This window comes from Anguilla rostrata, chromosome 17 (assembly GCF_018555375.3).
Source record: "Anguilla rostrata isolate EN2019 chromosome 17, ASM1855537v3, whole genome shotgun sequence".
In the NCBI taxonomy this organism is placed as follows: Eukaryota; Metazoa; Chordata; class Actinopteri; order Anguilliformes; family Anguillidae; genus Anguilla; species Anguilla rostrata.
This window is the reverse complement of record NC_057949.1, coordinates 689,962-703,173: the sequence shown is the minus strand read 5'-3', so window position 1 is coordinate 703,173 and position 13,212 is coordinate 689,962. Positions and strand designations below refer to the sequence as shown.

Here is a 13,212-nt window from a genome sequence, read left to right as displayed (position 1 = left end):
ATTTGACATAACTATGGACAATTTGCATTTACACACGCAGCTACCGCTCGCTTGTTCCAACCGCCATCTTTGTTGAAATAAACCGTAAAGCCGTACCGTAGTGTATTGTGGGATGTTCCGGATAGTGTACATAGCTTGTACCCTACATTTTGCAGTGCATTGTGGGGCGGAAGCAGTTCACTATATAGTGTGCTACAATTTTGTTTCTCAGATGGGACACACTACAAAATGGTTGATGCCAAAAGTAGTGCACTATATAGGGAATAGGGAGTGATGTGGGATGCAGCCTTGGTTTAGGGATTTGGTACATGACTTTCAGGTTTCAGTGATTGCGTTTCAAGTTCCAATTTTAGTGTGTAAACAATTGTGAAAACCTGTAAGCAGGCCATTAGTGCAGCTACATAAAGGCTCTGCTTGAGTGGGCCAGTGTGGTGTGGTATTATTGGAATGCCATATTTTGTGGTGTGTATATGACTGCCTTCAATTTGCACAAAAATTAGACAATAAGATGTTTATTTTTTTAATTTTAATTTATTAATAATGTAGCTGTCAGTGAGTGATACCCAACCCCTAACAAAGCCAGGTTTACATGATATGATAAAGGCACTATGGAAGAAATCAGCACAAGGCATTTGTAAAATTGCACCATGTTTTTTTAACACTTCATTAGTAAATCACTTTTTTACAAAACTGAAGGCTCCTGTCTTGTTCATTTGCAAAATATTAATGAGCATATGCAAGGTGGATTAGTGTTTCACTTACAGTGTTGTGTGTGCCGGTTACAGTGTTATGTGTGCTGGTTGCAGTGTTGTGTGTACTGGTTATAGTGGTGTGTGTGCTGGTTACAGTGATGTGTGTGTGCTGGTTATAGTGGTGTGTGTGCTGGTTACAGTGATGTGTGTGTGCTGGTTACAGTGTTGTGTGTGCTGGTTGTAGTGTTGCTGTTATGTGTGCTGGTTACAGTGTTGTGTATGTGCTGGTTATAGTGTTGTGTGTGCTGGTCATAGTGTTGTGTGTGCTGGTCATAGTGTTGTGTGTGCTGGTTAGTGTTGTGTGTGTGCTGGTTATAGTGTTGTGTGTGCTGGTCATAGTGTTGTGTGTGCTGGTTAGTGTTGTGTGTGCTGGTTATAGTGTTGTGTGTGTTCGTTACAGTGTTGTGTGTGTGCTGGTTGTAGTGTTGTGTGTGCTGGTTACAGTGTTGTGTGTGCTGGTTGGTGTTGTGTGTGCTGGACATAGTGTTATAGTGTTGTTTGTTCTGGCTGTACAGTGTTGTGTGTGTGCTGGTTATAGTGTTGTGTGTGCTGATTACAGTAATGTGTGTGCTGGTTACAGTGTTGTGTGTGTGCTGGTTATAGTGATGTGTGTGCTGGTTATAGTGTTATGTGTGCTGGTTATAGTGTTGTATGTGCTGGTTACAGTAATGTGTGTGCTGGTTACAGTGTTGTGTATGTGCTGGTTACAGTGATGTGTGTGCTGGTTATAGTGTTATGTGTGCTGGTTACAGTGTTGTGTATGTGCTGGTCATAGTGTTGTGTGTGCTGGTTAGTGTTGTGTGTGTATGCTGGTTATAGTGTTGTGTGTGCTGGTTATAGTGTTGTGTGTGTGCTGGTTGTAGTGTTGTGTGTGCTGGTCATAGTGTTTTAGTGTTGTTTGTTCTGGCTGTATCTAGGGATCCTCTGGGCCAGAGCTGGAGAAGATGAGCTTGCTCATGGCCCTGATGTACTGGGAGCCATCATGCATGGCCAGTTTGCGGGAGGTGAGGGGCAGCAGGGCACTGTTGGTATAGTAGCGCAGAGACGGGCTCGGAGATTGGATAGCCTCCAGGAACACCTGCAGGAGAGTACAGTACACCTGTCAGACCTCACTCCTGAAGTGGTAGGCCTGAAGTAGCTGGAGCATACCTGTCTAATCTCACACCTGAAGGATCATATCTGTCTAATCTCACACCTGCAGGGGCATACCTGTCGAATCTCACACCTGAAGGATCATACCTGTCTAATCTCACACCTGCAGGGGCATACCTGTCTAATCTCACACCTGAAGGATCATACCTGTCTAATCTCACACTTGCAGGGGCATACCTGTCTAATCTCACACCTGAAGGAGCTGGAACATACCTGTCTAATTTCACACCTGAAGGAGCTGGAACATACCTGTCTAATTTCACACCTGAAGGAATTGGAACATACCTGGCTAATCGGACACCAACAGGAACATACCTGGCTAATCGGACACCTGCAGGGACATACCTGTCTAAACTCACACCTGCAGGGGCACAGCCGTCTAATCCCACACCTGCAGGGGCATACCTGTTTAATCTCACACCTGCAGGGGCACACCCATCTAATCTCACACCTGCAGGGGCACACCCATCTAATCTCACACCTGCAGGGGCACACCCATCTAATCTCACCTGGTGGAGAACAAAGCACACCTGTCTAACATCACACTTGCTGGACACTGGGGCACACCATATACAGGAGTAGCAATGCAATGTCCAAATCTGAATCATATTGGCACATGCATCCTCCCAACATTTTTTAATGGCAATTAGCAAATATACAGCAGCCCTTATAAGGTACCCCAGTAGGAATTACACAAAGTCAATTGCAGTTTTCTGGTTCTCTTTTCAGCCATAATTGCCAGCTTCTGAATCATTCTAATTGTTTAAATATCTACTGAAGGATGATTTACCCTACATTTTGCACAACACTGAATAAATTATAGACTGATCAGTGAAATCAGTAGGGTCCTAAATGCTGTGCACAGATGTGTGCACAGATGGTCACTAGTTTAGTGTTGTGTTAAAATCAGTTGAAGAAGAAAATATGTAAGAATATAAACTCATGTTTTGAACATTACTTGATCATGAGATGAAAACTGGCATGCACGAGGGGTGCCCCCAGGACAGTTAGAAAATCCCTATATGGGATATATTTGTACAAAACCAAGATTACAAAGGTGCCTGTGAAAGATCCCCCAGTGCCATGCTGGGGTCATAGCTGGTGCTGGTTATGTAATGTGCAGCAGACAGAAGCCACCGGGGTTGCCAGCTTGGAAACTATGTAACTGACTGTCACACACCAGCGTAGCACCCCTGGGAGGGAGATGCGGCAGTTCCGGGAAACACCGTTGGTTGCCACATGGAGAGAGAGAGAGCACACCCACACCAACGTGAACTGAAATAAACACCTTCACCCTTCCCCCTCACGGGGTTCCAGAAACAAAAAAAGACAAAAGAAAGCAAAACAGAACACCAACTTTTCAGTTCCCTGCTCGCAGCTGGCCCACACGCAAACAAAAACTAAAATATGAAATGTGCTCTCAGTGTGAGTTCCAGGTCTATGCCTTGAACTGTGGAGAGGAACACACCTTTAAGCACCTGGGCTGATTAGTTAACCCAACCCAGGTGCGTGTGCTCTCTCCACCAGCTGGCACAGCCAAGACCAATCTGGTTCACCGCCAGGCCGAATGCCACTCTGATCTAGCAACTTTTCACGGGCCTCTGGAAACATAATTTTTCCTAATGGTGGCAGCAACAAAATTTTTTAAAATGGACCTGATGACCTTTCAAAATAGACCTGGTTAAGTAACTGCATGATAACAGTTGCCATGGTTGCTTTTCTGCAGGTTTCTTAGCAAATATCCTCATTTTTATGAGAAGCTTTAGATATATGCACCCCCCCCCTCCCCCCCCCACCACTCAAACCTCAGTCCTCATTCTACTTCATCCAATGGAAAATCCACCTATCAATAATGGCATTCTGTGAAAAATAGCTTGCATACATGTACAATGCATAATTTCATAATCATTAAAGGGAATACATGTACAATGCATAACTTCATAATCATCAAAGGGTATACCAGTACAATGCAATATTGCATAATAATCAAAGGGTATACCTGTACAATCCATAAATGCATAATCATCAAAGGGCATGCCTGCACAATCCATAATTGCATAATCATCAAATGGCATACCTGTACAATGCAATATTGCATAATAATGAAAGGGCATACCTGTACGATGTCCTGGGCGTCCTGCGCTGCGCTGTGGAAGACGGACGAGCAGTGCTGCAGGTAGGTGTCGTAGAGGTCGCGTGTCAGCGGATCCACCTGCAGGAGCGCGGCGTCCCCTGACTCAGACTGCCGCAGGTTGGACAGGAAGTGGGTGTTTACAGGGCCAGACTCGATCAGGCTGACGCTGCGGGGTTCAGAACACACAGCCGTGCTCAGTCCCCACCTCCTCCAAGGGTAGCACTGCACACCACATGCTCAACCCCTACCTCCTCCAAGGGTAGCACTGCACACCACATGCTCAACCCCCACCTTCTCCAAGGGTAGCACTGCACAACACATACTCAACCCCCACCTCCTCCAAGGGCAGCACTGCACACCACATACTCAACCCCTACCTCCTCCAAGGGTAGCACTGCACACCACATGCTCAACCCCCACCTCCTCCAAGGGTAGCACTGCACACCACATGCTCAACCCCCACCTCCTCCAAGGGCAGCACTGCACACCACATGCTCAACCCCCACCTTCTCCAAGGGTAGCACTGCACAACACATACTCAACCCCCACCTCCTCCAAGGGTAGCACTGCACAACACATACTCAACCCCCACCTCCTCCAAGGGTAGCACTGCACACCACATGCTCAACCCCCACCTCCTCCAAGGGTCGCACTGCACACCACATCCCCCACCTCCTCCAAGGGTAGCACTGCACACCACATCCCCCACCTCCTCCAAAGGTAGCACTGCACACCACATGCTCAACCCCACCTCTTCCAAGGGTAGCACTGCACACCACATCCCCCACCTCCTCCAAGGGTAGCACTGCACACCACATGCTCAACCCCCACCTCCTCCAAGGTTAGCACTGCACACCACATGCTCAACCCCCACCTCCTCCAAGGGTAGCACTGCACACCACATGCTCAACCTCCTCCAAGGGTAGCACTGCACACCACATCCCCCACCTCCTCCAAGGGTAGCACTGCACAACACCAAGAATGGGCAGCATTTATAATGCATGTATGCAGAATATGTATTTACGTCTTTTCATATGTAATACAAATGTAATTTCATGTGTAATACAGGTTGCTTGCCTCTGGAGCCTATCCCAGCATGCATCAGGCAGGGGCAGCCATGGTGTCTTCTTACAGTGAGGAAACACTGCTATGTACAGCTCCATCGTGCCACCCCATGGCAAAAATGTAATCTAGTAACATCTGATGATTTATTATTATTTCATTACTGGAGTACGCTATCATATTTGCATTATTCCTTCATAATTCTTAATAGGTAAACTAAGCATTAAGTACAGTTTAGTGATAAAAATAGACGAGCAGTGTTGGGCTGAATGGTCTGTTCTCGTCTTACGTTATGTTATGTTATGTTATGTTATGTTATGTTATGTTATGTTATGTTAATTACTGAAACCAACCAGGACTTGGTAGTGTCCTCAGACTTTTGATCCCCTCTGTATCTTTGTTTGATCTGCTTGAGAAGTTTAACCCCTTCACACAGATGACAAATCTGGTCAATCCTCACCCATTTAGGGGGTGTTCTTTTGAAGGCTTTATAACACCATACTATATGTCCTGGATCATAAACCCCTTGACCAGGAGTGTACAAAATCTGAAGGTGATATGTGGAACTATTAATTAGTAGTGTACCCTGGTGTCCCTTAGCTTCTCCAAATTTATCCAAAACGTCAAAATTGTGCATTGCATTAATCATAACATAATCATATATATCATTACAAATCTATGGAGGACCAAAATTAAAAATAAATATATAAATAAATAAATGACTCAATGAATTAATGAATAAATAAATATCAATGCAAGAAAAAATAAATGAATGTACACAAATACATTAACAGATAAAATTTGACATAAATGGGTATTTCTACATTTGTTTATTTCTGTACAGCCAACCACATAAGAACTTTTCGGCATTTTATAGTCGTGATAATCCACCAACTTCTAGTATTAACTCTAAGGAGCGCAACAGGTTGTTTTCCCCCATCAAGAAGGTGGCCTTCACTGTGTGCACTGTCTCTATTTTACTTTTTTTTTTTTTGTACCAAATTGGCAATTAACTTCTTAGGGAAGCCTTAATGTGCAGAAAATAAAGTTCTTTATTTGCATACAACACATTTAGGTTTCTATTTGTACTAAAAAAAATATGACAAGAATCAGAACCAAGATTCGATAAGAACTGTATTTTAAGCAGAATCGGAACGGTATTTGGAATCTATAAAATCTAAATGATACCCAACCCTACACTCCCGGCTTGATTGACATGCCTGAATGTAAAAGCCGCGCCCCCTAATTACCACATGGATGAAGAAATACATTAATAAATACATAAAGAAATGAATGAATCTAGAAATAAATATATACCAAAATTAATTAATCAAGAAATAAATACATACAGAAATAAATTCACAAATACACATTTATGTCATATTTAATCTATTTATTAATTTTTGTGTACATTCATTTATTTTTACATTTTTCTTGGATTTATATTTATTTATTAATAGAGCTGCTGCCTTATTTGTCTGTAGTTGATGTAATTTATTTAGTACTTCTTTATCCCATATCTCAATATCCACTAAGACATTCTGAGTACTGAATATGCCTTCCTGCCTATTAGTAACCTCTGCTCTAGTAAAACTCTCAACAAAGAGTATCAGCAACAGCGGCATATTTTAGGCATCAGGTTTATCCTTATTCTTATAAAGCAATGCTCCTTCTTTATTCTTCTCTTAATACAAGTGACATCCTCCCAATTTTCCTCTTCCGACTGTAGTATTGAAATAAATGTTTGGGAGAGGCATGTGTTACCAGCCTCCAGCTTCAGAAAGCAATGTTAATACAAAGCTCTTTGGAAATATAAAACAAGCTTGTCAGGAAGGTGAGACTTTACACTGTAGCTACATTGGGTAGCCCACACAGCTGGAGTGATGAGCTGCGTGAGTTTAGATGGGCTTTTTTCCAAACTTCAGGTGATATACACTGCATGTGGTATTATAGATGCCAGTTTTGAGTGTCGCATGCATTGTGGTGGTCAGATTATTTTTCAGTTGTATTGTGGGTTCAGTGATAAAATTGAAATGTATTCGATTTAGGGGGATTTATGTTACCATTTAGGGGATTTACGTTACCATTTAGGGGATTTATGTTACCATTTAGGGGGATTAATGTTACCATTTAGGGGATTAATGTTACCATTTAGGGGGATTTATATTACCATTTAGGGGGATTTATGTTACCATTTAGGGGGATTTATGTTACCATTTAGGGGGATTTATGTTACCATTTAGGGGATTTATGTTACCATTTAGGAGATTCATGTTACCATTTAGAGGGATTTATGTTACCATTTAGGGGGATTTAAATTTTATTGTGGTGCAGCAACATGGCTGATTATTACCAGTGGAAACCCTGAAGCCTATATAATTATAGCCTAATAAAGGTAAATTGACTGCATTTATATAGCGCTTTTATCCAAAGCGCTTTACAATTGATGCCTCTCATCCACCCATTCACACACGCTCACTCACCAACGGTGAAAGGCTGCCATGCAAGGTACCAATCGGCTTGTTGGGAGCAATTATGGGTTAGGTCTCTTGCTCAGGGATACTTCGACACACCAAGAGTGGGGGATCGAATCGACTGCCCATAATAGCATGTCATAAAAAGTATTAATTTGACTGACTAAGCTAGATTATTAATTAAAATTTTAAACGTCAAAACTGGCCTGTTCATGACAAACCCAAATATAATAACCTGAGGTTCATATTTTGCCAATTTAAACATACAGGCGATTGCTAAACCTGGTGCCTGTGGTGTACTCATTGAGTCTCTGTGGAGTCTAGGCACACACAGCACCTCCGCCATACTCACTGAGTCTCAGTGGAGTCTAGGCACACACAGCACGTCCGCTATACTCACTGAGTCTCAGTGGAGTCTAGGCACACACAGCACCTCCGCTATACTCACTGTATGTTGAAGTGTTGCAGGAGAATAGCCAAACTCTCACACACTCCCTCCACTGCAAACTTGCTGGCACAGTAGAGTTCATTGAAGGGCAGACCTGAAAAACATGGTTTACTGCCACTGATGACATCACATCACTTATGGTTACACTCAGTATTAAAGACTGCACATCCATTACTGACTGATAGTGTAATATACTGTAAGTATCAGGACCCATATGGCATTATAGGGTAATGCAGGGTGTGAGTAGCTGCACAGCCTGTCCCCGCTCAGCCTCACCCTGATTATAGGGTAATGCAGGGCGTGTGTAGCTGCACAGCCTGTCCCTGCTCGGCCTCACCCTGATTATAGGGTAATGCAGGGCGTGTGTAGCTGCACAGCCTGTCCCCGCTCGGCCTCACCCTGATTATAGGGTAATGCAGGGCGTGTGTAGCTGCACAGCCTGTCCCTGCTCTGCCTCACCCTGATTATAGGGTAATGCAGGGCGTGTGTAGCTGCACAGCCTGTCCCCGCTCGGCCTCACCCTGATTATAGGGTAATGCAGGGCGTGTGTAGCTGCACAGCCTGTCCCCGCTCGGCCTCACCCTGATTATAGGGTAATGCAGGGCATGTGTAGCTGCACAGCCTGTCCCCGCTTGGCCTCACCCTGCAGCCCTCCAATGCTGCCGGTCACCAGGACATGCCCTCTGCGCCGGGTCTTCATGCCGGGCAGGAAGGTCTGGATGGTGCGAATGGTGCCCAGGAGGTTCACATCCAGGATCTGCCTCATGGTGTCCTGGGACAGGGTCTCCAGTGGGCCCATCAGGCCCACCCCAGCATTGCACACTGTTAACAAACACACAACACACACCTGTACTGCACACTGTTAACAAACAAACACAACACACACCGGTACTGCACACAATTAAACACACAACACACACCAGTACTGCACACTGTTAACAAACACACAACACACACCAGTACTGCACACTGTTAACAAACACACAACACACACCAGTACTGCACACTGTTTACAAACACACTACACACACCAGTACTGCACACTGTTAGCAAACATACAACACACACACACACACACACACCAGTACTGCACACTGTTTACAATCACACAACACACACCAGTACTGCACACTGTTAACAAAAACACAACACACCCCAGCATTGCACACTGTTAACAAATACACACACACACACACACCAGTACTGCACACTGTTTAGAAACACATAACACACACCAGTACTGCACACTGTTAACAAACATACAACACACACCAGTACTGCACACTGTTAACAAACACACAACACACACACCAGTACTGCACACTGTTCACAAACATACAACACACACCAGCACTGCACACTGTTAACAAACACACAACACACCCCAGCATTGCACATGATAACAAACACACAACACACCCCAGTATTGAGCACTGTTAACAAACACACAACACACAACACACTCCAGTACTGCACACTGTTAACAAGCACACAACACACACCAGTACTGCACACTGTTAACAAACACACAACACACACCAGTACTGCACACTGTTAACAAACACACAACACACACCAGTACTGCACATTGTTAGCAAACATGAAACACACCAGTACTCCACACTGTTAACAAACACACACACACACACACACACACACACAGACACACACACCAGTACTACACACTGCTAGCAAACACACAACACACAGCAGTACTGCACACTGTTAGCAAACATACAACACAGACCAGAATTGCACACTGTTAACAAACATAAAACACACACCAGCATTGCACACTGTTAGCAAACACACAAAACACATCAGTACAGCACACAAACACAAAACACTGAACATAGCAATCACTCAACACATACGATTTGCAGAGAAATGGCTCTCGTGTCTCTAGGGGCAGCAGTTAAGCAGCCTTTCTGTCTACTGCGATTTAAATCAGCTGGTTCCAGCCTGCCAATGATTTTAAAAATACGATAATTAAGTGTGTTATTACCAGGCCTGTAGACACAATTATCATCTACAGGTAGAACTGATGTCACCCACATTTCTTTTACCTGTACATAAAAGACAAGCATACAGGTGTCTGTTTACCTAAGATGTCCACTCTGTTCTCTGTGATCTTCTCCTTGGCATCTTGGATAGACTGCTGGTCAGTAACGTCCATTTGGATGATGTCCAGGGTGTCCTTGTGGAAGCCCTTCACATACTCCAGCAGACGCTCCTTCTTGGCCAAGTTACGCATGCTGGCGTAGACTAAACAAAGCAGTGCTTTTATCAGCCACGCCTCACAAGGCCAGCTGCTCAGTCAAAACGTAAAGCAAAAACCCAAATTTTTGATTTCTGCAGCTCTACAATAACTATTTATCTATAAAGGTATTTCTTCTGGTACATGGAAAGTGAAATGAGTTTCTCAAAGATACATGCAAACCACCATAAAGGCATCATTGTCATCTCTTTCACAGCTCTGTGATAAAAGGGACAAATGTGTCTTTAATTTGCCTGCTGATGCTTCAAAAGAAACTACTGTGCAGAAGAATACTTACATAAAACAAATGACCATGTATACAAACAAAAATGACGATTGTCACACAAAATGAACGGAATAAGGGTCAGTCATATTTCAATTCAGGAAATAAACTGAAATTCTGTTCATTTGTTGAGAAATCCTCTGAGAATTAATTTTTCCACAGTATTACAGTTCAGTTTATTTTCTTGAATTAAATAAAGCAAAATATAAGTGACCTCAAGCCTGCTGTTAAGTAACACCTTGGCTATGTGAAATTCCCACACTGCCAGGAATGGACAGTATCTCTAATACCTGTATTTGAAATATGTACGTGCATGTATGTGTTTCATATGTAATGTCATTTGACTGTAGTTTTTGATACATTTATTAAGAATCTATTTCCTAACAAAGTATATTTTTATCATTCTTTTAAGTTATACGGTAAAATATTCAGCATTCATTCAACTGTATAAGTTTGTGAGTCCAACGGGGATGACATGTACTCTTTCAGAGTATATTTAACGCTGGACATTTTACGACGTATCCCAGCATGCACTGTGCGGATGCTCACTCACCTTTGTAGGTTTTGGCGGGGTCGGAGGCCATCTGTACAGCCAGGCTGAGGCCGATCCCAGAGGAGCAGCCCGTGATCAGCACCACTCTCTGCTCCATGGCCTGTTAGCGCTGAGTCTGTGCTCACAAAGGAGAGATCTGCCCCTCTCAGCACCAGAAAATGCATTTACCCAGAAGGCTTTGCACACTGCTCTCGCTGTCAGCTTTGTTAACATTTCTTTGCCTATCTCAAGGTCTCACATTATCAAAATATTGAAGTTTTTCTCAGTTGGTTAGACCAGGTGTTCTCATTGACAATTAAAGGGACTCTGCTCTCATTTAGTCCTTTCCTGCATTTTGGTTGTTGATCTTCTTCACTCATGTACTTTCCACTGAACCTTATAAAAACTGTTCCATGTGATCTACATATAACATGTCTGAGCACCGGGGCAAAAATGTCTGAGCGTACATGAAGCACAGCGGGCCTTATTCCTGTGGCTTCACGTCCAAGTTCTCCCTGGGAGGTCTCCGAGATCTCCTCACAGCACTCTCTGAAAATGCAAAGATCCTCTGAACACAGAAGGCTGCATTCCTGAGGGTAGAGCTCTTGCTGCACTGTAAAGCGTCTTTGTGATGCTTTTCTGTAAAAAGCTCTGTATAAAACTGAATTTAATTGAATTGAGTTTGCAAACAGACACAAGCATGTCTGTTACAGACGTCTGGGATAGGTCAGAGATCAGACTGATTATGTAATGTGTGGGCAGTCTTTAAATGACCATGCAAATTCTCAATTCTCAACCCTCAAATAGTAAAATATTCTGGGATAATAAACACATATGGGCGGTTCCTCATGTGGCCAGGAGGTGGCAGTGCAGTTACATGTGCAGAGAAAAGCTGAACGTGTTGTCTCCTTCATGTTTCATATTCAGCTCTATTAAATGAATGAATGAATTAAAATCCTTAGAGCAGGGGTGTCCAGCCTCATCCAAAAAAGGTGGTTGTGGGTGCTGGGTTTGGTTTTAGGCCAGCACTACAACACCTAATTAAGTAAAAATAGTCTCAGTCAGTATGGGCTTGGACACAAACCTGCTTTTCAGCCCTTTTCAGATAAAAATACCCCTGCTTTAGAGCAATGAAAAACAAGCGCATTAGATAATATGAATTTGCACCCAAACATTACATCAATTAAATTTTATATGAGTCCAACATAGAGCTTTTTAGAGATACTTTATGGGGGAAAAAACTGAAATAGGAAAAGCATTAAAATGTTTACATTAAGACCAGGACTGTCATACTTATGCACTGGAGGGCTGCAGATTTTTGTCGTTTGTTTTGTGGTTTTCTAAATTTTGAATGGGCCTCACTGGTAGTAGCATTTAAACATCTACCATCTATCATTTCGAATATTTGAATACTGAAGGCTATTTTTAATTTATAAATTAATTAATTGTGAAGAATTTCCACAGCTCAAAGTTGTAGGATTTAATGTCTTATCAAATAAGGAAGTGTTTTTATCGCGGATGTCTAATTCGAACCAGCGGTTGATGCGTTGGTCGCTGATAGTACAGGAATTCAACCTTGACATCCATCACAAAAAGGGTGCGGAAAATGTGCCCATTGTAAATGGTAAATGGACTGCAATTATACAGCGCTTTTATCCAAAGCGCTTTACAATTGATGCCTCTCATTTGCCAGAGCAGTAAGGGGTTAGGTGTCTTGCTCAAGGACACTTCGACATGCCCAGGGCGGGGTTTTGAACCGGCAATCCTCCGACTGCCAGACAATCGGTCTTACCTCCTGAGCTATGTCACCCCACACATTGCGTGGAAGGGTAAAAACTCGTTGAAGGGTGGGGGGTGTTACGTCCAAGGACGTATTTATTGTCAAGTTGTCCAATTGTCCCCTTCTGAGTTGTCTCTGTCTGTCTGGTCTCTTTCTCTCTCTCCTGTTTCGCCTTTGTTCCTCTCCTCCTGACAGGTTGCTCCGCCCACTACAACGGTGATTGAGGTAGCGAGCTGCAGGTGTGGGAGAAGGTGGGCCAAGTATAAATACCTGGGAGCTGAGACGCAGGTTGTTGGATTCCTTTCACTGGACTGTCCCTAGAGCAGTCATCTCTCTAA

At 43.4% G+C, this 13,212-nt stretch overlaps 1 protein-coding gene across 1 annotated transcript; it reads right to left on the bottom strand.

The window, feature by feature from the left end:
* Positions 1–511: 511 nt before the first annotated feature.
* On the bottom strand, positions 512–11,275 carry hsd17b1 (hydroxysteroid (17-beta) dehydrogenase 1). Its single transcript, XM_064315535.1, has 6 exons — positions 11,116–11,275; positions 10,126–10,287; positions 8,665–8,844; positions 8,023–8,116; positions 4,021–4,204; positions 512–1,830 (listed from the first exon to the last, which is right to left on the bottom strand). Exons 1-6 carry the CDS (start codon positions 11,210–11,212, stop codon positions 1,666–1,668), a joined length of 882 nt encoding a protein of 293 aa, XP_064171605.1. The 5' UTR covers positions 11,213–11,275; the 3' UTR covers positions 512–1,665.
* Positions 11,276–13,212: the final 1,937 nt, after the last annotated feature.